Source organism: Diabrotica undecimpunctata, chromosome 1 (genome assembly GCF_040954645.1).
Source record: "Diabrotica undecimpunctata isolate CICGRU chromosome 1, icDiaUnde3, whole genome shotgun sequence".
NCBI lineage: Eukaryota > Metazoa > Arthropoda > Insecta > Coleoptera > Chrysomelidae > Diabrotica > Diabrotica undecimpunctata.
This window is the reverse complement of record NC_092803.1, coordinates 93,579,041-93,606,252: the sequence shown is the minus strand read 5'-3', so window position 1 is coordinate 93,606,252 and position 27,212 is coordinate 93,579,041. Positions and strand designations below refer to the sequence as shown.

General features: G+C 33.1%; 1 protein-coding gene across 4 annotated transcripts in view; it reads right to left on the bottom strand.

The window, feature by feature from the left end:
- The window catches only part of Zasp66 (PDZ_signaling and DUF4749 domain-containing protein Zasp66), a 548,712-nt gene that overhangs the window by 343,428 nt on the left and 178,072 nt on the right, over positions 1–27,212 (bottom strand). For all 4 annotated transcript variants that reach the window (XR_011952064.1, XM_072545345.1, XM_072545356.1 and 1 more), the window contains exon 3: positions 14,429–14,675. Coding sequence is in view for 3 of the 4 variants with exons in the window: in XM_072545345.1 (XP_072401446.1) it covers positions 14,429–14,675 (247 nt within the window). In the remaining variant the exon portion in view is untranslated. The remainder of the gene's footprint in view (positions 1–14,428; positions 14,676–27,212) is intronic.

The window sequence follows — 27,212 nt, the reverse complement described above, 5'->3', positions numbered from 1 at the left end:
TCGAGATGGAAATAGAAGCACTAGTACTACCGAAGATAACAAGGAATTTACCGGAAAAGGATATAATTCTACCGGACTATAACGAGAAAAATGCAATACTGGCAGATCCAAGATATTACAAGGTAGGGAAGATAGACTTACTACTAGGAGTAAAAGAATACAGTTACATATTGACAGAAGGGATGCACAGAATAAGTAATGGACTCCTGAGTCAAAACACCAAACTAGGATGGATAGTTTCGGGAATAGCACGAGAAAGGGAGAATATAAAAGCAGAAGTATGCTGTATGATATCAAGACAAGAAATGGACGTACAAATAAAGAACTTCTGGGAATTAGAAGAAGTAAATCAGGATACAAGTTTCTCAGTGGAAGAACAAGAATGTGAAGAACTGTATCGACAGACTGTAAAAAGGAATGAAGAAGGAAGATACGAAGTAAAAATTCCGTTTAGGGAAGACGTCGCAAAGTTAGGAGAATCTAAACAGCAAGCATTCGCCAGATTGATGCAACTAGAAAGGAAGTTTGCAAAAGACAAACAGTTAGAAGCGAATTACAGACAATTCATGGAAGATTATGAAAACCAAGGTCATATGGTAATAGCAGAAAACCAGGGAGATGGGTACTACTTACCTCATCATCCAGTGAGAAAAGAGGACAGTACTACAACGAAAATAAGAGCCGTGTTTGATGCATCAAGCAAAAGCTCATCGGCAGTAAGCCTGAATGATATTATGCACACAGGGCCGAAATTACAACAAGACTTGACAAATATACTATTACGATGGAGATCCAATAAGGTAGCATACTCAGCGGATCTGGAAAAAATGTTTAGACAAATCAGAATGGCAGAAGAAGACCAAAAATATCAAAAAATTTTGTGGTGTAAGGACACAAAGGACCACATACAAGAGTATAACTTAACGACGGTGACATACGGCACGGCCGCAGCACCCTTTTTAGCGTTAAGAACAATACAACAATTACAAGAAGACGAAGGAGCGAGGTTCCCGTTGGCATCGAAAATTGTAAAAGAAAACATGTATGTAGACGATATACTAGGAGGAGCTGAGACAGTGCAGGAAGCAGAAACAGCCCAAAAGGAATTAATACAACTGTTCAGAAAAGGAGGTTTCACTCTTAGAAAATGGTTGAGCAACGAAGAAAAACTAATGGAGAACGTACCGGAGGATATGAGGAACGTAGACTCGAAGGCATTCAAACAAGAAGAAGTACGGAAAACGTTAGGAATACACTGGTCACCTAAAGAGGATATAATCACATTCAAAATAGGGATAACGACGGCAAAGAAAATAACGAAAAGACACGTACTGTCAGAAGTAGCAAAACTATACGACCCACTGGGATGGATAGCACCTGTAGTAATTCAGGCGAAAATGTTCATACAGGAATTATGGGAGCAAAAGACCAGTTGGGATAAAGAATTAACTAGCAACCAACAAAGCAGGTGGAATACATACCAGGCGCAATTAGTAAATCTGGAGAAAATAACATTGCCCAGGTGGAACAACTTAAGCAAGATAAACAGAGTAGAACTGCATGGATTTGCAGATGCGTCTATGAAAGGATATGGAGCGGTAATCTACTCAAGGGTATTAGGCCCAGAAATTAAAACGAATCTAATGATAGCAAAATCGAAAGTCGCACCATTGAAAGGGAAAACGACGTTACCGAGGCTCGAGCTGTGTGCCGCGGTACTACTAGCAAATTTAATGAAGAAAACCCTACAAGCATTGAACAGGGAAAACATTGAGGTATATGCATGGTCGGACTCAACGATAACCCTGGCTTGGATAAGGGGATCATCAAAAAGGTGGAAAATGTTCGTCGCCAACAGAGTAGAGGAAATAAGACGCGTTATAGGACCGAAAAATTGGCATAAGGTAGATACAAAGGAAAATCCAGCGGACATCCTCTCACGTGGAAGTACCGCATCAGAATTATTAGAAGCAGAGCTATGGTGGAAGGGACCAACTTGGCTGACTAGTAACAAAACTTTAACTCAGGAATCAGAAGAGATACCAGAGACAAATGAGGAGGAAGTCAAAACGAAAATAACGGTGCACACGACAACGATAAAGGAGGACATATGCGAGAGATTCTCAAATTTAGAAAGAATGAGAAGAGTACTTTCATATTGTAGGAGATTTGCAGACAAATGCAGAAAAAAGAAGGACAATGGACAAAGTCAGCTTACAGTCCAAGAATTAGAGGAAACTCTATTAAAGGTGATAAAGCACACACAGCACGCCTACTTCAAACAAGAAATAAATAAGCTGGAGAAGAAACAGCAATTAGACAAGAAAAATAAATTAGCGTCATTAGTACCATTCCTGGATAGACAAGGAATTCTAAGAGTCACCGGAAGACTGAGACACACGAATCTAAAGTACGGAGAAAAACATCCGATAATTTTGCCAAAGGATAGTGCATTAACAAAGTTACTTATAACAGATAGTCACGCAAGAAATCTACATAGCGGATTACAACAAACACTACAGTACATAAAAAGGAAATACTGGATAATCAACGGCAGAAGAACCGTGAAAGATCATCTAGCAAAATGTTTAAGGTGCAGGAGGTATAAAAGCCAAGCAGCACAACAATTAATGGGAGATCTACCGAAAGACAGAGTGAACCCGAGTCATCCCTTTACTAACACAGGGATAGATTATGCCGGGCCAATAAAAATAAGTACCACGAGAGGCAGAGGACAGAGGAGCTATAAGGGCTACATCTCAGTATTTGTGTGTCTGTCAACGAAGGCAGTACACCTTGAGGTAGTAAGCGATATGTCTACGGATGCTTTCATCGCAGCGTTCAAGAGATTTACGGCACGCAGAGGACAGTGCAACAACGTATACAGCGATAACGGAACCACATTCGTAGGAACAGCAAATTTGTTGAAAAAAGAAAATCAAAAAATAGATGACGAGATAAAACAAGGATTACGGGCACTAGGTACCCAGTGGCATGTCATACCTGCATATGCACCACATTTCGGAGGATTATGGGAGAGCGCAGTGCGAATAATGAAATATCACTTGAAAAGAATCATCGGGGAAACAGTTCTAACATATGAAGAATTGAGTACGGTGCTGGCACAAATAGAAGCATGTATGAACTCGAGACCATTATGTGGGTCATCAGAAGACCCTGAAGGGAAAATAGCCCTGACACCAGCTCACTTCCTTATAGGGAGAGAAATTATATCACCAAATCGGGAAGAAGAGCTTACGACTTATTTGAAGATGCCGACGAGGTGGAGATTAGTGGAGAAAATAAAAAGAGACTTCTGGAAAATTTGGAAACAGGAATACCTGCACCAATTACAACAGAGAAATAGATGGCATAAGGCGCACCCTAACATAAAAGAAGAAGAAATAGTTATAATTAAAGAAGAGGATACACCTCCAGGCAGATGGCCATTAGCGAGGGTAACAGAAACACACCCTGGAGCGGAGGGATTAACCAGAGTAGTAACAGTGAGAAAGGCAAACGGGAAACTGACTAAAAGACCCATACATAAGCTAATACGACTGGAAGAAGAGAAACAGGAAAAGCCGAAAAAGGCAGCAGCACTAAGATGGAAGAAAATACTAGTAGCTATAATGTTTTTAACGATGTTAAAACCCATAAAGGCAGAACCGTATAAAATATATAATCCGGTACCAGGATTTTTCACAGAAGACCTTGGAGAGGTCGTCATAGACCGGGGAACATTTCGAATAAAGGTGTTACTCGAAAAAGGAAGAATTCGAACAGAGCACCAACTAATAGGAAATATGATACAAGGCGTACGAGAACTGTGTCATGAGATAAAAATCGTGAATTGTAAGGATATAATAGAGAAGTTAGAGGAAGGACAAAGAAAGGCGGAGTCAGTAAGCGAGGGGTTGACAGTAGAAATAAAAGGAAGGGAAAGAAGAGGAATATTAGGAACAATATTAACCTCAGTATTTGGAGTCAATGACGAAGCCTACAGTAACATTGAAGCATTAGATAATAACCAAAAGGAGCTAATAAAGGGATCACAGCACCAGGCGAAGATAATGTTAGAAACAATAACATCAATCAATCACACAGAGAACAGGATAAACGAGCAAATGAACAAGTTTAACAAAGCACTAATCACAGGTCTACAAGAAATATCTAAAGGACTTAACGAAGTAGAAGACAAAGCACAAAAACTAGAAACCGAATATAGCACGTTACGAATACAAACGATAGCATTACAAGTTATGGACTTCATAAACGAATATACTCAATTTTACGAGGGAATATTAAACCTTCACTATAACCACGGACACTTCATTGATATAGTGAAACCGGGTGAAATAACCAAATTAATAGGGAAAGCAGGGCAGATACTGCCTCAAGGGGTCGAAATACGACGACAACCCATTATAGAAACAGAAGTCAGTCATGACGACAGATATATAACAGTCATCGGCTACTTCATGGTGACAGGGAAAAATAAGTACAGCATGCTCAAAGTCACGGCCATACCACTTAACGTTGAGGGGTCGGTGTTGCGCACATTTGTCGCCCCAAGGAATCTACTGGTCGTAGATTATAACACACTGCACTACTTCGAATTGACCACGGAAGATAGAGAAAGGTGCTTACTGTTGACAAAGGCGCAGATAGCGTGCTCACCAACGGCTATAAGAAACATGGATACCCAACCAAACTGCATACTAGAAGAAATTTATGAGCGATCTAAGAATAGCACATGTCCAGTGGTAGCCAGGACAATACAGACAGCTCAATGGAGTAAGATGGGTACTCCCAACCTCTGGCTAGTTATCATGCCAGTCACGATACACATATCCATTATTTGCGATGGAAATCGGAGCGAAAGAGTACTGGAACGAGTCACATTCCTGAAGCTTTCACCCAAATGTATCGCCCAAACGAAAAATATTACATTACTCCCCACTAGCAGTGGGGTGGACAGAGCAGTGACGAGTTACCTGAAGTCGCCAATCACTCCCGTAGCCCAACTGGTGGCGAGGACACCCCGCAAGTTTAACACGCCTCTAAACACCTACCTTGACATACCAGGAGGAGAGCTACGTCATGTGTTACTTGAGGAGGAGAGTCTGGAACAAGAAATGACGCATACGCAGTGGCGATCGATTCACGAATCTAATTGGCATTATTTTGTGGCCACCGGGATCATTACTATAATGGTAATAATTGGGATACTCACGTTATGGAAGTACCGTCCTGTTGCACGACTATGTCGTTCAGGGAATGCACAAACTCAGACTAACGAACAGGAAGTACCTGTATTAGTTAGTAATCGGCACAACATTGTACGGTCGACTTCCCAAGTTGACATCCCACTTTCCACATTTTCATCCAATTGCCCTAATTTTAATCTAGAGATAGAGTCGGACATTGATAGCTAGGGTACGGTTGGAAGATTTGGATTATTCTTAAACTATTTATAATTTATCATGTTTGAATTTTACTATGTTATGTAATACTTATATGTAAACTTTGAGTATTGACACTTGGGCCAGATTGCCCGATTCCGCAGTATGTCCAATATCAAATCTTCAGAATTCATATCCGAAATTGGACAGTATAATTTTATCACCCAGTAGACCGAATGAATCTATTTGTTATTAAATACACACACGTAGTTAATTAGGTTACATACACATTTGGTCAATTATAAATAATAATTTGGACATCAGTCAAAAGTACTGACAAAGTTAAACAATTTACATAAATTAAATACACATATCACGCTAGGTACGCGAAAAATATTGACCCAAATAGAATTTATATAAAACTAATATCTCTTGACTAGAGAAGCATATTCAATCAATATTCACTCAACGAACATATAGTCTTCAACGATCAACTTCATCAGTCTCTACTCAAAGTAATCCCGGGTCTACACCCATAGTGTACGTCTCAACAATAAACTCTGCTACTATTATTTGGTGTTTCCATTACAACAGAACGAACATCTTCACTGAGCCAACGAAGGGAATTTGTTCATATTGGAAAATCTTTTTTTCTAAAACTACTTCATATGTTACGATTTATGTTGATTTGAGTCTATATATTTTTTAAATATTTGTTTTGTACATCGTGTTTTTTTAACATACTTTAGTTTTATATTTTTAAAACTTTTTTACCATAAAAAATAATTTTTGTTGATAAAAATAAAAATTTCAATACTTATTTCATATAGGTAGATACGTAGTTATGTAATCTTAACATTTTTTTTTAAATTCGTTGTCGGATTATAATTAAATTATATTTTTTTGCTGATTTTTTTTATAGAAAAATGAAAACATTTGATAACTCAACATACAAGTGATATATATTGTCCCCTCTCAGAACAAATTTGATCTCCTTCGACTATCGACAACTTATTCACACGTTAGTAATATGATATAATATTTTTTAACCCAAAGTTCTCAAATTTAATATATTATGAATGTTTCTCCTGTTGAAACGCTTCCTCTGCCTTAAGTTGTCCAATTCCTTGTTCTATGCAAAATGAACTATCAATTCTCAGCAGCCTCCTATGTAATTGGCAATATTAAAAAAGATATTGCAATTTAGTGTCTTCAATGCTCTCCTTCGAATGCAAGTACCTTTCCAATGATGCCAGCCTCTTTTCCTCTCGCCAAACGTAATCTCTCGTTACGAAATAAACAGCGATACGTAGAATACAAGTAGGAAAAGTTTACGTACAAATTTGTACCAGATCAGCTACCGTCGGACACAATTACTTCACCAACTCACAACTTATTCTTTATCACTTACTACCCTTGGATACCACCTCGAAAATCAACCATTCACTTTAAGAAACTGGAACTAACTGACTCTCTCATCTCCTCTATCCGTTCATCCAACCTCTCATTATACACACCCACATCCACTTTCCAAATTCTCGGCCAATCAGAAATTTGCATATCACTCTCACATAAAATCAGAAATACCTACAAACTTTCCTAATTTATATTATTTCTACAAGGACACTTACTTTCTACTGGGTATTTACATATTTCGAAAAATCATTTACTTATTAACTATTTTTATTGTCCTTTTCATGGCGCAAATCCGGCTTACGGAACACTTTTCCGGCACTACGGAAGCTCGGAGTAATTTTTTTATTTTCTATAATCTCTGAAATATTGATTTCATCGTACATTTAATATTTATACCCTTCAATTTTGAATACCACAACAATATATATATATATATATATATATATATATATATATATATATATATATATATATATATATATATATATATATATATATATATATATATATATATATATATATGGTTTCAGTTGTTTTCCGGGTTTGACTCCACGTTAAATAGTTTGACACCTTGCCGAAACGTCGCCAAAACAATGGTTTTTCTAAAAACCAAAACTATTTAACGCGGAGTCAAACCCGGAAAACAACTGACTGAAACCACATATAGCTTTCGCGGAAATTTCAAATCCAATATATTTATATATATATATATATATATATATATATATATATATATATATATATATATATATATATAAATTTTACTTTGCAGGAGACGAAACAGCTGGGAAATGATATATGTATTAGAAATAGAAGATACAGTGTTTTTTAACAGCGGTGGAAAGAATCGAACGTTAGGCACAGGTTTTATGACAAGCAAAGAGCTAAAAGAAGCAATAGTAGAGTTTAAACCAGTATCAGACCGCATATGTAGTATCAGGTTCAAGGGAAAATACCAAAAAATCACCCTCATAAATATTCACGCGCCTTCAGAAGAAAAAGATAATGATGTCAAAGAATTTTTCTACAGTGAATTAAACAGAACAATTGAAAATATACCCAGATATGATATGAAAATTATTCTAGGCGACGCAAATGCCAAAATAGGGAAGGAAGAAGTATTTAGACCGACAATAGGAAAATATAGTAAACACAATGAAACTAATGAGAACGGACAATTCCTGATAGATTTCGCAAGAGAAAAAAATATGATCATAATGAGCACATATTTTGAAACAAAAGAAATACACAAGGAAACATGGATATCGTCAGATAGAAAGACTAAAAATTAAATAGACCACGTGCTCATCGAAAAAGAAGAACAGCAACGTATACAGAAGATAAGAACACACAGAGGACCAGACGCTAACTCAGATCATTACATGGTGGGCATCAAAATTAAACAACTGATACCAGAAAACAAAAACAAAATAAAAGAAAAGAAATGTATACATAACCCAATTCGATTAGCAACAAAGAAAAAGCAAGAAATATACGAGGAAACAATGGAAAGAGAACTAAAAAAGATACAAAGAGAAGAGCAAACTGAGAACAAATAAAACATAAAGCAAATAATGAACAAAGCAGCAAAAGAATGTAATAAACAAGAGAATAAAAATAGGAAAGACTGGTTCGACATAGAGTGCCAAAAAGAAATAGCACTAAGAAAATCATTAAGAATGGAAATGATCACGAAAGAAACAACAGAGATAAAGAATAGATATATGGAGCAAAGACAAAAAGTAAAGAGGGTGCTGAGAAAAAGGAAGAGAAAACACATAGAAAATAAGCTAAAAGAAATAGAAGAGAATTACAGAAATAAAAAACCTATATCAAGGTGCTAGAAATTAAAAAAAAAGGTTTCCAACAAAAACCCATATTCGTTAAAAACAAAGCTGGAAATAATATAAGCGGGGAAGCAGAAATAGTCGAAAGATGGAAAGAGTATTTTGATGAATTACTAAATGGCAATAATAAGTCAAACCAAAGAGAATATATGGAAGCAGAAGCAAGAATCGAACACTTAGAAGACATAGAAAATAATTCACCCAGCAAAAAACAAATCGAGGAAATCATCAAAAATCTAAAAAACAACAAATCCTCTGGAAGCGATAATATAACAGCAGAGATGATGAAATATGGTGGAAAACTGCTAAATAATTGGATATGCAAGATCATAAAGGAGATATGGATAAAAGAACGAATACCAGAAGATTGGAAGGAAGCCATTAGTTGCCCATTACACAAAAAAGGAGACAAAACAGAATGCAGTAATTACAGAGGAGTAGCGTTACTAAATACCGTATATAAAATCCTATCAAAATCCATAAAAGATAAGCTAGAAAAAGAAGTTGTAAATTTAATAGGCGAATATCAGTGCGGATTTAGACGAGGGAGAAGCATAATGGACCAAGTATTCATAATCAGAGAATTACAAGCAGAAAGCTATGAACACAACTTACCAACGATAGCGCTATTCATCGACTTCCAGCAAGCATACGATAGAATAAAGAGGAAGGAATTAAAAGAGACCCTTGAGGAACTGGGAGTTAGCAGAAAGTTGCGTAACATGATACATCTTACTTTAGAGAATACAGAAAACAGAGTCAAAGTAAACAATCATGCAACGGACAAATTTATAGTAAAGGAAGGATTAAGGCAGGGCGATCCTTTGTCATCATTACTCTTCAATTTATGCCTAGAAACAATAATGCGAGAAGCGAAAATCAATAGAGAAGGACTCCTATATCATAAAAGACACCAAGTTTTGGCATTTGCGGATGATGTAGTGTTGCTGACAAGAGGAAAAAAAGAGCTACAGGAGAGAGTACAGAAATAGTAAAAGCAGCAAAGAAAATGGGACTTTACATAAATGAAACTAAAACAAAATGTATGCAGTGGACAGATAATTAGTTCAGGGATGGACAAAAGTTTAAAGTAGAGGTAGAAGAAAGATCATCATACGAATTTGAAATGGTAGAAAGATTTACATACCTAGGTGCAATAATATCACGTAAACCTAACATTAAAGAATAAATACAAGCTAGAATAATGGCAGGCAATAGAAGTGTACATGGTCTTAGTGGAATGTTGAAAAGCAAGTTTTTATCAAGAAAGGCAAAAATACAGTTATACAAAACAACTATACAACCAATAGTAACATACTGCAGTGAGACATGGACAATGACAAAAAATGAACATTTACTGGAGATATGGGAAATGAAAATCCTGAGGAAGATATCTTCTTCTTCTTCTTTTGGCATCATAACCCTGGATGGGTCTTTGCCTGTCTGGCTATGTCCTTCCATTCAGATCTCTCTTGTGCCCTTCTTCTCCATTGTCTTATGTTCATTGTTTTCAGGTCGTCTTCCACGTCATCCAACCATCTCGTTCTGGGCCTTCCTTTTTTTCGCCTTCCTATGGGCTTCCATTGTAACATTTCCTTAGTTGTTTTTGCATCGCTTTGTCTCTGCACATGTCCCAGCCATGACAGTCTTTGACTTTTCACAAATCTTACAATGTCATAACCTTCATTTAACTCATTAACCTCGTCGTTTCTCCTGATTCTCCATGTGCCATCTTTCTCTTGTACCGGGCCATATACTTTCCTCAGTATTTTTCTCTCGAATGTCCTGAGTTGGGCTTCATCTTTTTTCGTCATTACCCAGGTTTCACATCCATAGGTTACTACGGGTCTAATCAGTGTTCTGTAGATAGTCATTTTGGTTCTTTTGTCTAATAATTTCGATGTCATCAATCTTTTATTAGCATAGTATGTACGATTCCCGCTGGAAATACGTGCATTAATTTCGCTACTTACGGAGTTCTTCTGATTGATTTCTGTGCCGAGATATGTAAAGGCATCCACTCGATCGATAGTATAGTTGTCTATTGTGATATTATTTTCATTGTCAGTTATTCTTTTGACTGTCATATACTTCGTTTTTGCTTCGTTTATTTTGAGACCTCTTTTTCTTGCTTCAGGATCAATTTGTTTGAACACTTCCATTAGTCGTGGCTTATTCCTACTAATGATGGCTACATCGTCTGCATATGCAGTAATTTGTACTGATTTGGTGTTTATATGGCCGGTTATATTGGTTTTTCTGATAACTGCCTCAAGAACTAGGTTGAATAGCATGGTTGATAGGGCATCTCCCTGTCTTACTCCCATGTTGATGTTAAATAGGGGAGTCAGTTCTCCATCTACTCTGACTGCGGCTTTTGAACCCTGCAACGTCATTTTTATGAGGCTGATGTATTTCTTAGGTATACCTAGATTACAAAGGTCTTCCAGCATTCTGTCTCTATTCACACTACCAAAAGCTTGTTTAAAGTCTATATACATATTATATAGGTCTATGTCGTATTCATAAGCTTTTTCTTGTATCGTTCTTAGTATAAATATGTTATCTGTAGTGGCTCTATTTGGTCTGAATCCATTTTGATAATCACCAATTATATGAAGAGGAAGATATATGAAGGAATAATAAGGGACGGTTTATGGATAAGAAGATCAAATGATGAGTTAAAGAAATTATATAATCAACCTAACATAATAGGAGTCATAAAGGCACAGAGACTAAGATGGCGAGGTCACCTAGAAAGAATGCTGAACACGAGGACACCAAAAAGGGTACTAAACTACACTATAACTTTAAAAAAGAGAAAAGGAAGGCCAAAAAATAGATCCAAATATTATATATCTGGCTAAAACAGAACCTCACTTTTAAACTCTCTAAAAATCAAAAATTTAGTTATTGCCGACAATTCAAAGAATTACCTCCTTTTAAATGTAGTTACATTGGGTTTTTCGATTAACTTGGGTAAGCTTTTACGTGTCAAGTTCAAAGCTACCATACATTTCAAACCTTAAAAAATCTTTTTTTGCACATAGTAACAAAAAACACCACTATGTTACTAGCAAAGCTTTTTAATATTCTAACTCTACAATTCTAAGTTACGGTAAGATCAATAATGTTTTAATAGATAATATATGGTAGCTAATTATAATTTATTCTCTTTCAGCCCTGAAGAAGCCAAATTAATTCTTTTTGGCGAAAACGTTCGGCGAAACAATTGATAGACATTAGAGTCTTTCTTGCAGATTTCCCCAATATTTAAGAGTTTACTATATATATATATATATATATATATATATATATATATATATATATATATATATATATATATATATATATATATATATATATATATATATATATATATATATATATATATATATATATATATATTAGATCAATCATATTTGTTTAATCAAAATATTTTTATATTTTCATTTCCTTCAGAGTACCATCACAATGAATAAGAGCCGTGTTATTCACAGTCAGGGCCGACAGATTGTTTACAACGTGTATAAGTTTTCAAGAAAGGAGCAAGAAAAAAACAACACGAAATCTTCTACTTTAAGTATGGTTGTTAAAGTCACTGGAATTTCTAGAAGTAGTATCCAAAAAATTATTAAAGAAGGAGAGAGAGTTTCCGATTTTTTATCTCCTTCAGGCAGTTCGGAAAACATCTTTAAATCTCCCAGAAAAAACATTAATTTGCCAAAATCGAAAACCAATGTCGATGGTTATGAGGGAGAAATTATACGAAACACAGTGCATACCTTTGCAATGATTCATGGCAGCAGACCATTGTAGGTTGACAATGACAAACGAATATCTGAAAAAAAAAATAAAAAAATATAGAGCCGAGGATTATGATGTTATCTACACTGATAAAACGTATCTACACTGATGAAACGTATCTTCACAGCAGCCATACAACATCTAAATCATAAGATGATATTACAAGCAAGTGTTTAAAGTCTCCTGTTGCCAAAGATCAGTGGTTAATTATCGTACATGCAGGAAAGAAAAAGTTTTCGTTCCAAACGACCTACTAATTTTCAAATCTGGACAGCGCACTGGAGATTATAACGATATGAACCACGAAAACTTCATAAAATGGCTTCAAGAAAAGGTAATTCCCAACTTGCAGCAGAAAACCGTGCTTGTATTGGACAACGCATCCGATCATAACGTAGCCTGTAAAGCGGTCCCTACATCTTCATGAAAAAAAAGGACATGCAGCGATGGCTAACAGAAAGATGCATTTATTTTGCAGTGACTGATACAAAACCAGAACTTTATGAAAAAATTAAATTGAATAAACCAGCACAAAAACAATATGTAGCAGACACTATAATGGCGAAACAAGGACACGTTGTAAAACGTCTTCCTCAATATCACCCTGAACTAAATTCTATTGAAAAAATTTGGGGAGTAGTTAAAAGTCATGTCGCTTCAAAGAAAGTGTCGTTTAAAATGTCCGACGTTAGGTAGATAGCCGAAGAAAAATTCAACAATCTCGGAGCAGATGTGTGGAAGAATACATGTGAACACGTTATTGAAGTAGAACATGAGTACCTTAAGAAAGAACAGTTAATAGATGACGTGGCTGAACTAATTATACATGTTGGCGAAGATGATTCTGACAGTTTGTGGTCAGACACTGACGATGATGAAGGTGACCTAGGATGTGAACTAATAGAAGAATCTGCTATAGACAATTAAAACTCTTATGAGAACTATATACTCTTACGTGACTATAACGCGAGTGAATAGTGACTTTGGGTAAGATTTTTTATAAACTTATGTTTCTGTATCGTCATACTCCCTCAATATTCTATCTATACCCCTTAAAATTTTATTTTAAAACTTGTTTATTAGATTATTTATTATTAAAATTACCGACTGTAAAAAATATTCTAAGCGGCAAAATTAACGCACCACCTTAAAAATGTTACATTTTGATGTCTCGTATTTTCTAAACCTGTTGTCAGAGTTATGTGATTTTTGTAGTGTGGAGATTTTTTTGAAACTGTATGCACGACCAAATACTTACCATGTCGGGATAGTATTATGAGGTTTTTTCCTGGTTTTCCCTCATAATTTACTATGGGATTACTAACAGGAGAATTTTACTGTCATCATGACATGTGTTGGTCTTTTGAAAGACGAATTACATGCTATGATTTTATTTCTGACGGATATTCTCAAGTTAAAGTTGATTTCATGTAATCGAATGAACTATCTTATAAATAAAGTCGTCCCAGGAGCACAACTCAACAACATTGGCAATATCATTTTAAAGTCGTCTACTTTAAAATGTATAATGTATGTCTGAATTGTCAATATAAATGAGTCAGATAAAATTAAATTATTAGAAGAATTTTTCACCAAGTAACAATAAATCAAAATTTGTTTAATTTACTAATGTTTGTATTTTGAGAACAATTTCCGAAGTGGAAATTGAAAAGTCAATAAACTTACTTTAACCTTTAATTGTGGCTTATTCCCATTTAAATATTAATTTCTGTATTTCCGTTATACTTTGTATTTTTACATATTTATTTGCCTATTACTAGTTTTCGTGATATTAGTAAAATACCAGGTGCTTCTCTGGTATTTTACTTTACTTTAATTTTCTATATGTATTTATACATATAAATATTAACACATGTGATTAAATATTCATGTCTGATATCATTTAAAAATATATGTATATTTTAATAAATGTGGAGTTTTAATACATCTTACCTGCTGTGTAACGTGAACATCCTTGTAATCTTCGTCTCTGCGTTTTGGGTCGTATTCGTAAACTTCAAAATAATTATTGTCGATAGGGGTAAGAGCTGTGGAGTAGTATGGCATTAGAGCGGATCCAGCCGGACTATATCCCGATGATGGTGTGTAACCTTTTGGAGATTGATGTGGGGAGACTGAAAGTGGGCTGTAATTGTGCGAGCTCGTTCTTGATGAACTGGTACTACGAGGAACGTGTTCCCTAAAATAAATTTAAGCATAAGATGAATCAGTTGTAAGCAGAATATAATTCGAAATATTATTTTTACTTAGTTTAATACATTGCTGTATAAATTAAGGAAAGATTTTATTTTAAATATGAAATCAACAAACTTCTTTGATGGTAGATTCTTAATTGATATATAGGCACTGTCACCGCCAAAAAGATTGGCCAATTATTTCCATCTAAAATTGTTTCTATTCATTCACAAATACTTATTTGGAACGAAAATCTATTCACTTCCTTAATCCACTTTTTTGACGATTGTTATATATATATATATATATATATATATATATATATATATATATATATAGACACAGAGAGAGAAAAAGTGAGAAAAGGATAATGCGAGTGAATAATAAATCTTCTTTATGTGCCGTCTTCTACCGAAGGTTGGCGACCATCAAACAATAGGTTTCTCTGTTTTGTGCCGCATGTATTATGTTCGCAGCTTCTGGTATTTGAAACCATTCTCTCAAGTAAGAATAATAAATAATAAGGGTAAAATGTAATGGCATGACAAACAGTCAAACTAAAAACAATATAGGTATATCGATGGAAGGCAACGGTAAATACGTATTTCTTACTATTTGGTTGTCATCAGTACGGTGGAGCGAAGTTATAAAATGAGCATATTAACTTGGAAAAGCATAATTATTGTCAAAGGATCATCAAGAGTTAGAAGACCCTGATGGTTTCAAAGGCATTAACTAAAAATAATTACGGAGGAAGCTACAGCTACCCGAGTAAAGTAATATCAAACGTTAAAACGTTTAAAACAGTGATCGTATTGTTACTGTAGTGATCGTTTAATTGGCAAAATAGAAATAGGGGTACAACTTTCTGAAAATTTTGGTTTCGGGGTAATTTTGGTAAGTAAAACACCAATGGAAAGTTCACGTTTCGATATCGTTATTGCTTATAAAAACATTTAAGTTTTTATTGAGATAAACTTGATAATAACTGAGTAGTCTTCTGAATCATGATATCTTCGATTTGTTCATCGTTTATTGTGGAAAGATCGTATTTTGTCCCTTTTTCCGCATCTGTCATCTCGTGGTATCTTATTGCACTATACTTTCTTCGTCTTTGAGATATATTCTTTTCCATGTTCTACTAAAGAAAAAAAGAAATGTATAAATAATAAAAGAATAAATAATACAAATATTTATTTTTATTCAAACAGGCAATGGACTTATTTTACCGTACACCGTCAAGCCGGCCAAAAGGCAAATATCACTCAACAGTCAGAAAGCAGCACTAATTTTGTACTTTTCATCAAATACAACTTTTTAAAACCGTTACCGTTGGTCGACTCTATTCTTGCCGAAAAGCGGTGTAGTCGATAATAAGAACAAGTAAATTTTAAATTTTTTTTTAAATATTGCGCTTATTTTAATGCCAGCCTTATGGCGAGATTACCGATTAAAGTGTTAACATGCTCTTTTTATAACTTGGCTGCACCAGACTGATGACGACTAAATAATCAGAAATACGTATTTAGGGTTGCCTTCCATCGATGTACCTATATATATTTAGGGATTCTACAGTATTCACTGCCTTCCCTCGCTCAACCGTTTTTATCTCTCTCTGTTGTTCCATTCTCCATCGTTTAGGTCTCTCTTATTCATGGCGTCGTCTACTTCGTTCCTCCAGGATTTTCGGGGTCGTCCTCTTTTCCTTCTTCCTATGGGGCTCCATTCGGTTATTCTCTTTATCCATCTGCTGTCGCTAGTTCTTCTTACATGTCCATACCACTTTAATCTTTTTTGTTCTATATATGTTAGTATGTCTGTTTCTATTGATGTTCTTTACTTTATTTCGTCATTACTTCTCCTATCCATTCTTGTTACTCTGCAGCTTCTTCGCAGGCATTCCATCTCTGTTGCTACTATCTTACTGCTGTTTTTCTTGTTTGTGATCCAATTTTCAGCCCCATATGTCATAATACTTCGCACTAATGTTTTATAAATCTGCGTTTTTGTCTTCATATTTAGATTTATATCCCACCATACTGAGTTAAGTTGTCGGATTGCTGTTCTTGTTTGCCCTAATCTTTGTGTAATTTCTTCCTCTGTTGTTGCCTTTTTCGTGATTATAAACCCCAGGTATTTGAATTTATCCTTTCCTTTGATTGTTACGTTGTCATCAATCTGTAGATCTTCTATGTCTTCTTCACTTGTAGATAGGTACTCTGTTTTCGCGAGGTTAATATCTAGGCCAGCCTTGGTATATTCTTGTAGTTTCTTCATCATGTAGCTGAGGTCGTCTTGGTCTTGTGCAATCACTACCTGATCGTCTGCAAAGCTTAACGTATATAGGTATTCGTTCCGTACCGGTACTCCCATGCCTTCGCATTTTCTTTTCCATGTAGTCAAGGCTTTTTCTAAGTATATTTTGAATAGGGTTGAAGATGTGGAACAACTCTGCAGGAGCTCTTTTGTTGTTGTGAAGTCTCCTATGATTCTTGTTCCCATTTTAATGGACACTTTATTTTCTTTATACAGAGCTTTTGTAGCTTCTATGAGCTCCGTCTGTATTTCTAATTTGTACATTGCCTCCCATACTTCTGACCTTGGTATAGAGTCATACGCCTTTCTCAGGTCCACAAATGCCAAGTGTATATCTCTATTTTTTGCTTTTTTCTTTTCCAACAGTTGTTCCAGTGTGTATATGTGGTCTATGCATGATCTTCCTGCCGTGAAGCCTGCCTGATCCTCCCCGATTTTGCCTTTTATCGCTTGCTCTATCTTTTCTCGCAGTATCTTCCCATATAATCTTCCTATTGATGATATTACGCTTATTCCTCTGTAGTTTTCGCATCGTTTTCTATCTCCTTTCTTAAATATAGATGTCATATATGCCTCCGTCCATTCCTTTGGGAGCTGTTCTCCATTTATGGCTTTCTGAAATATCCATTGTATCATCCGGTGTAATTTTTTTGATCCGTATTTTATAAGCTCAGGTGAGATGCCTCCAGGTCCCGGTGCTTTCTTATTTTTGATTGCTTTTATGGCCGTTCTCATTTCTCAATCTGTTATTTCTATTTCGTGTTGTGGGAATCTGCTTCGTCTTCGCCTGTTTTCTTTTCCAATGAATTGTGATCTTTGTTCTGTTAATAGTTCCTTGTAGTAGTCCTTCCATTCTTTGTCCTGTATATTTCCCAATTTAATTTTTTCTTTTGAGTTTTGTTTCAATTCTCTCAGTACTTTCCATGACTCCGAAGTTCATGTACCTCCTATATATGTTTCAATATTTAAGCAGATTCTTTCCCATTCTTCATTCTTTTGCTGTGTTATTTGTTTTTTCACTTCTCTATCTTTTTCTCTATATTCTTTATAAACATCGTCGTTGTTTGTAGTCAGCAATTTTCTGTATAGTTGCTTTTTTTCTTCAATTATTCTTTTTGTTGGTTCATTTATTTCATAATAGTGCTGTTTATTTGTTATATGTTCTTTTTCCCCAAGGGCTTCGAATGCTGCTTGCTTTATACTCGCCTTTATATGCTCGTATATTTCTTCGATGTTGCCGTATCCAAATTCTATTAATTTTTGGTCTAGACGTTGTTGTTCGTGTACCTATTTCATCATCAGTTCATCTAAAAGAGTGTTACTAGCAATACATCTAATATGAGACACAATTAAGTAAATGATCTTACCTTTAAAAGATCTGCAGCGTTAAAATAGTATTAATGTGAAGAAACATCAAAAAGGCAAACATCAAAAATTAATCTAATAAATACATCAGCAAAAAAACACAGAAACACAGAACGCCGGAAAATTCCCAATTTACGTAATTTTATATTAATTTTTTTAATTTAACTTTTGACAACATTGATTGATTAATAAATATATATATATATATATATATATATATATATATATATATATATATATATATATATATATATATATATATATATATATATATATATATATATATATATATATATATATATATATATATATATATATTTATGTATATATACAGTGATGAGTGCCTTAAGAACCGGCAAAATAACGCAAAAGAGAAAACATAATACGTTGTGAAATAAAAAAAAGATGAAAGTAGTAGAGGTGGGAAATTATCGATAGAAACCTCTAATTTACATTACATTACATTAGGACTATCGATAGTTTCCCACCTTTAGACGTTAGCTTATGAGCTAGTTGACTTCAGTCATAATATTACAAGTATGACGTCGAACATTAACATTTTTTAAATTTCGCATAAAGTAAAAACTGATTGAAGGCAATAAAGCAAATGTAAGTAAACAGTTTAATTAGTAGTAATTTGATAAATACAGAATAACAAGCTATGATAATTCTGTATTGAGAAGAGTTTATGCGACGTCTCAAATCACAGTTTATTATTGATCAATACTTTAATTTTGGATAAAAACATACTCGTACTTGAACTGTTTTTACTTACATTACGTGATACGTATTACTAGGACTGAAGTCAACCAGCTAATAAGCTAACGTCTAAAGGTGGGAAACGATATATCTAATGTAATGTAAAGTAAATTATAGGTTTATATCGATAATTTCTCACCTCTACTACTTGCATCTCTTTTTATTTCACAACGTATTATGTTTTCTATCTTTTGCGTTATTTTACCGGTTCTTAAGGCACTCATCCCTGTATACATACATATGTATATATCTATATATGTATATATATATATATATATATATATATATATATATATATATATATATGTATATATATATATATATATATATATGTATATATATATATATATATATATATATATATATATATATATATATACTGTTATGATGTATTGTTTGTTTGAATGATGAGCAATGAGTATTTTTAATAATATAGGGTTTTTATCGCGGTTCTCAAAGAATTAGTTTGTAAGTACTTTTTTAAATTATCTTTATTATAACTATTATGAAACACACATATATATATATCTAACCTAGTCAATGTAAATTTAAAATAAACTATCTTTAAATTGATATTCTTATAAAACTAATTAAATTCTATAGACAATGTAAAATTTAAACAAACTATCTTCAAAATTGAAACTGTTATGACACTAACTAAATTATATTAACAAAATTTTGTACCTTTCTTTCACTGAATGCCTAAATGAACTGTTTTCCACTATATAGATTCTAATCACCACTGAATGTCTTCGTACTTCGGTTATCCTTGTTTTTTGTGAAATTACTTTTTCCAATTATCAGCTTCTACCAATTTAAGATATATTTTTCTTCACCAGCATTTATAAACCACCAAGCAAACCAGCAAACAGCATTTATATTTATTCTTCTTTTTAATATACCAATATCCAATTATTATAAGTTGATTTATACTAATCTCCAATCATAATATAATTTTAATTTCTTCCAATATCCAACCAATATTCTTCTAACATACTTTTTTAATTATATTAAATAATTGGACTATTTGTAACTGATTCACTGACTCCAACTAACTTTCATATTTCTTACTAAACTGCCTGACTAAAAATTTTCTGACTGACTGACTTACTAAAACTGCCATCTTGAATCCAAATCACGGGTATTTATATCTTTTTGGATGTTCTAGAATCATCTGGTAAGAGATCATGTTCCATTTGTTCTATTACTTCTATATGGATGTTCTCGAAATTTTGTTTACATTTAGGCTTTTCAGATCAGAATATATAATTAAATTAGTAACTTAACATTCTAATTTAATAAACTACACATTTTAAACAACTATAACCCCACTTATATTCGTAAAAATTCTTAAAATGACACTTGGAGAGTATGTATAGTTGGTTGCCTATGCACATGGCTCACTTAAATATATTTACAACATTAAACTACAACTTTTTACAATTATTATATGCTAATTTCTTAAAATGCCCTCACATAAATATATTTTTATAAAATTCTCTAGTATATAACTTATAAATTATTTTCTATAAACCCTAATCGTATCAATACCCCAAAATAATATTTAAAATAAATAATTTACTCATTATTTTTTTAAATATTAATTTTCTCATACCTTAGTAAATATAAATTTAATAATTCAAATTTTTTTTTTTTAATTGTTCTATTAAATACATCCCTGTTCCCTGTCTATGTCAAACTGTCATGTCAAATGGAAGTTTGTGTGTTGTATTATTGTGTTTACATTTTACAATGGATGTTAGGATACAAATCTAGGAATTATTTCCATTCAAAAGGCTTTCATCCATATAAATTGGTAAGTTTTATACTTTATTATATTCTTCTTCTTCTTTAGATGCAAATCCACTAATGGATGTTAGCGATCACATTTTCCATTAATTCTCTATTTCTTGCAATATGTATCAGAGATTATATGTCGTTAATCCCTGTCCATTGCCTTATGTTTCGGAGCCAGGACATTTTCTTGCGTCCCATTCCTCTCTTGCATTCAATTTTACCCTCGATTATAAGTTGGAGGAACTGGTATTTTTCATTTCGCATGATGTGACCTAGGTACGCCGTTTTCCTTTTCTTGATGGTTTCGAAAAGTTGGCGTTCTTGGTTTATTCTTTTAAGGACATCTATATTTGTGATTTTCGCTGTCCATGGTATTTTTAGGATAGAGCCACATTTCGAAAGCTTCTAATCTGTTTATATCCCTCGTTTTGAGTGTCCAGCCCTCTACGCCATATAGCAGCACTGACCACACGTAGCACTTAGTAAACCTTAGTCTCAGTTGAAGATCGAACTCTGAACAAGTCAGTACCTTCTTGAATTTTACGAAAGCTTGTCGAGCTTGCTCAATGCGACATTTTACTTCCCTGTCCGATGCCCAGTCTTCAAAAAGCCACGATCCCAGGTATTTAAATTTACTCACTCTTTCAATGGACTTAGTATTCAGTGTTATGGTGGAGTTTTCAAGTGCATCCAAGTTTCTGGAGATGATCATAAATTTGGTTTTTTTGGTATTAATTTCTAATCCCATCGCTTACTGTGTTCTCCGATTATAGTGACAAGTTGTTGAAGATCGACTATGTTGTCACAAATTAAGACACCATCATCAGCATATCGTATGTTGTTGATCAGTACTCCATTCACTTTGATTCCCATCTTTGCATCCTCCAGAGACTCTTGAAATATGGCTTCCGAATAAATTTTAAATAAAAGAGGGGAAAGCACACATCCCTGTCGAACGCCCCTTCTTATATGTATGGGTTTGGATATAGAATTGTCTATTTTTAACTGTGCCGTTTGATGCCAGTACAAGTTTTCAATGCATCTTATGTCTTTTTGGTCTATATCAACTTTCTTGAGGATCTGCATTAACTTGTGGTGTTGGACACGATCAAACGCTTTTTGGTAATCTAAAAAGCATAGGAACACATCCTTCTTCTGATCGTAACAATTTTGGACCAGCACCTGTGTTGCTATTGCTTCTCGTGTTCCTAAACCTTGCCTAAACCCGAACTGGGAGTCACTGATGTCCCATTCACATTTTTTGTATACTCTTTGATGTAGTATTTTTAAGAATATCTTTAAAGTGTGACTCATCAGGCTAATGAGTCTGTGATCCTCACATCTTTTTGCATTGACTTTCTTGGGCAGGGGAATAAAGGTAGAGCGTAACCACTGTTGAGGATAGCAGCCAGTTTCATAAATTAAGTTAAATATTTTGTGTAGTGCTGAAATTCCCCTTTCATCCAGTAATTTGAGTATTTCTGACGGGATTTCATCTGGTCCAGGTGCCTTATTGTTTTTTGAATTGAATATTGCCTTTTCTATCTCCTCTTTGGTGATTGAAGGGCCAGTCAGCTGGTCGTCTGTATAAACTTCACTCATGGGTCTTTCGTCATGGAAGAGCTCCTGGATATAATTTTCCCATATATCAATTTTTTCCTTTTCACCCAGCACTATCTGGTTATCCTGATTAACTATAGGTCTTCGTTTTCTGTATATTCCAGCAGTCTCCTTAAGCTTTTTATGTAAATTACGGTCGTCGTGCTGCTTTATTATATTAGAAAGACATTAATCTATAGTATTAATTTTGTTTCTAACCCCAAATTATGATTTTTAGGGTACCAAACAATTTCCATATGTACAAGACAACAAGTATGATGTTAAATTGATTCACAATAATGAAATCTACCATTTATTTAACAAATCAAGTCTATTGAATAAAATGGATATATCAGTAAGCTGTTTTAGAAAAAATTAATATATCATCAATGTAATGAATTACAAAATGTTCATATTGATCCAAAATATCATGAAGACATCTACATAGAACACTGCAAGATGATTGAAGTCCAAATGGTACTACTTTGAATTGATATACTACTCCATCTATCTGAAATCCTGTATACTGTCTACTTTTTCTTTCTAGAGGTATTAACCAAAAACTATGCTGTAAATCGATTTTAGTGAAAAATGACATTCCTGTAATTCTTCCTAGTATTCCATCTTCTAACATATTATTAATTGTTTTGTTTACTTCTTCTTTGTATTTATATGGTATTGGGTATGATTTTGTTTTAAAATCTTTTTCTTCTTTAACTTTTATACTATGGATATAATTTTGTGCAATTCTATTTTCTTTATTGACAAGTCCCTTGTGTTGCTGCAATATTGAAATGACTATTGATTTATATTCTTCTGGGCAATTTAAAACTTTTATCATATCTTCTTCTTTACAAATAAAATTATTCTTCATTATGTACTCATTATTCCTTTCTTCCAATTTTACGCACTCCACCTCGTAGGCATCCATCTGCTTAAAATTTCCATTAATATTCCTTAAATATTCACTACAATAATTATTCTTTACATTCTTTTGGGACATTTCCCTATCATCAAAATACATTTCTTCTTCATAAACATCATTATTTTCTTTTAATAATATCCTATCAACTCTTATTCCTTCTTCCACCTCATCTTTCTGCATAAATTTAATTATTTGCCCTTCCAAAGTTACCATTTTTTCTTCAAAATCTATCTTTACTTTCTTCTTTTTCAATTCATCATTTCCCATTAATATATCAACACATAAATCCTTGACAATAAATCCTTGCATATTAATTTCTTTATTAAGAATATTAATTTTAAAATTGGCTAGTTTATCAATTTCACCCAACTTCTTATTATTTGCACCAACAATTTTAATTTTTGGAATCTTTATTATATCTGATAGTTTTAATGTATTAAAAATAAAATTCTCCGAGACTAAAGTACTTTCTGAACCAGTATCTATCATAATTTTAATCATTTTATTTTTGGCCAAAGCATTTATAGAAATTAAATTAATAGATTCAATAATTTTCTCTTCATCTAAAGAAATTTGTAATTCAGAAAGTTTAGTGCACAAAATTTTGATTATTAGAATTGTCAGATTGTATCTGACCACTTGGATCTGATGTCCTATGTCTTTCCCTACTATGACTTCTACTCACATTTTCCTGCCTTGTACTACTTCGTTCCCTGTCTTCGCAGCTTCTATTCCTTCGAACACAATTTACCTGTCTGTTATAGTTAGGTCGCTCTGTATTTCTTCTATTGTTAAAATCTTGTCTATTATTATTAGTACTGTTATTAAAATGTTGTCTATTATAATTAGTATTATTATTAAAATTTTGTCTATTATAACTAGTATTGTTATTAAAGTGCTGTCTATTTTGATTACTGTTATTATTATTAAAATTTTGTAAACTATCGCCATACCTAGTATTATTGTTATATGATTGTCTATATTGTTGATTATCATTTTTATTATATTGAAAGTTATTATTGTTTTTTTTGTTGTTATTGTTATTACTTGTCATATTACCTCTTTGTATTCTTTGAATAAAATTAATAAAACTCTCTATTGTTTGAATATTTTGTACAGTTACTGTTTGCACAACATCAGCATCAAAATGTCTAGATACATTTAAGACCGTTTCATCCTCTCTAAGTGGTGGTTCTAAATATTATGCAACTGTTATCAGTTTCAATGCATAATCTACCATATTTGATTTTAAATTGTGATTATACTTTCCAAAATATAGAATTTCTCTAAACTTGGCTTGTTCTAATTCACCCCAATAATAATTTAAAAATTTATTTTCAAATGTTTGAAAATTATCTAAATTATTCTCAATACTAGCAAACCAAGTTGCTGCATTGTCATTTAATGTCACTCTAATATAATCTTTAATATCATTAATATTATTCACAAATCTTAATTTATGTTTTAAACTATTTATGTATACTCTAGGATGCAAATTTTTTATATTACCAGAGAATTTAATCCCAGTCTCATTTGTTAAATTTAAGTAAGGTCTCCCTATGTCTCTCATTTGTGAAATATCATCTATTCTCTGTTCCACATTTCTTATTTGATTACAATTTATTTGGATATTTTGTTGTATATCGTCTAATTTTTCTTCTGTGTTTCTCCTGTCTTCGTTAATTTTTACTTCTAAGTTACATTTCTGCAACTCTATTTTCTGTTCTATATCTATCTTATTATCTTGAATAATCCTCTTTACTTCTGTCCTCTCATTGTCTATCCTTTTCTTGTAGTCATTCCGTATACTTTTTATTTCATTTGCTACTTTTTTCTCTGCAGCTTCAAGTTTTTTATCCATTTGTTTTACAATTTTATTATTATTATCTTCTATTTTCTTTTCTAATTTTCTATAATTCTCTTCCAATTTCTGTTCCATTTTTTTCATGTCTTCTTTGACTTCTTTTGAATTCTCTTCCAATTTTTTTATGTCTTCTTTGATTTCTTTTAAATTCTCTTCCATTTTTTTCGTATTCTCTTCCATTTTCTGTTCCATTTTTTTCATGTCTTCTTTGATTTCTTTTGAATTCTCTTCCATTGTCTTGTTCATCTGCATCATTAATGACATCAAAGCTGCCATATTGACATTTTCCTCTCTTTCTGGATTCATTTCTGCAGTATCTTGTGGAACTTGAACTAAACTCTCCTCTTGTATAGGTTGTGTTTCTACTTCCACATCTTCTTCATTTTTTTTTGCTTGTTTTACCTTTCTTTCCTTTAGACATTTTCAGACTTTACTTGTTCAAATATAATTAAAAATAAAATCTATAATTTTTTCTTTCTAATGAAAATTAATTTAATTATATGAGAGCACTTATCTTTCCAAACTAATTCTTTTAAATATCTTTTTGGTCTAGAGAGCCACCGCGTTGGGCGTCAAATTGTTATGATGTATTGTTTGTTTGAATGATGAGCAATAAGTATTTTTAATAATATAGGGTTTTTATCGCGGTTCTCAAAGAATTAGTTTGTAAGTACTTTTTTAAATTATCTTTAATATAACTATTATGAAACACATATATATATATATATATATATATATATATATATATATATATATATATATATATATTGTTATGATATGTAAAATCGAAAAAAATATTGGTTTGTTTAAAAATATTTCAAAGTTCAAAAACATTAAAATAATTCAGATAAGTAGGATAATATCCAACAAACATTTCGGAGAAGGAAAGTTATTAAATCCTTGGATTTCCTGTACTAAACAAAGTGTAAGCTTTGCATTTATTTCTTTGTTATACTTGAGTGACCCGCATAAGTTTAAGTGAAAGCCACAGACAATTGAACGGGGTTTTTCAAAATAAATTAATGCAGTGATTAAAGACAATAGAAGGGATTATAGAAAGTGGTTTTTGTTAGTTTTTAAGAATTATAGAAAAATATTATTTGTAAATAAGTTTTAGGAAATTTATAATTATAGGTAAAAATTTGTTTGTTATCGAAATGAAAAAATGGGGGAATTGTGACGAGTTTTGATTGGCGGAGATTGAAAAAGGTGGGATAGGTATGTAGGAGTGAGAGTTTGGCTAGATTTAGGAGAGAAAAAAGATAATCAGTTGGTTTCCAAGTCTGTGAGAGGAACGGTGATTGTTCTCTGGCGGTTCCTGAAATGTAGCAAGCAGTAGTGGAATGTAAGTGAGTTTTTGTGGAGTTAGTGTATCTGACAGAAGCTGAAGCAGCAAAATATTGTAAGTCATATTTCTCTACTTATATTCCAAGAGTCACTGTTCAGGCCAACGAGAGATTCAGTTTATCGTAAAGAGAAGATATTCCAAGAGTCATTTTTCACTCGGGCCAACGAGAGATTCAGTTTATCGAGAGGAGAAAGGCTATCATAATTTGAATGATTTGTGCTTTAGAAGGAGATCATTAAGGACGATATACTTGCAACAATCTGTGTAAGATTGCTGTTTACATAGGGAGCGGTTGAGAGGAGATAATATAGTCTACAAGGAACAAGGATTTGGACCACTCATCATCAGAGAGAGATATTTTTGTTTCTGCAGTTTTTTTTTCTTTTATTGATAACAAAATTTTTACACGTAATTGAGAAACGATATAAATATTTTGATTAGGAGAGTTAGAATAGTTTGGGATTTTGAGATTTCAATTAATATTGTTTGTACCATTAATTTTGATTGTTCACGTACGGAGAACAAAATTTTGAGAATCCTTATATGAGATTTGTTTATTGAAAACCTT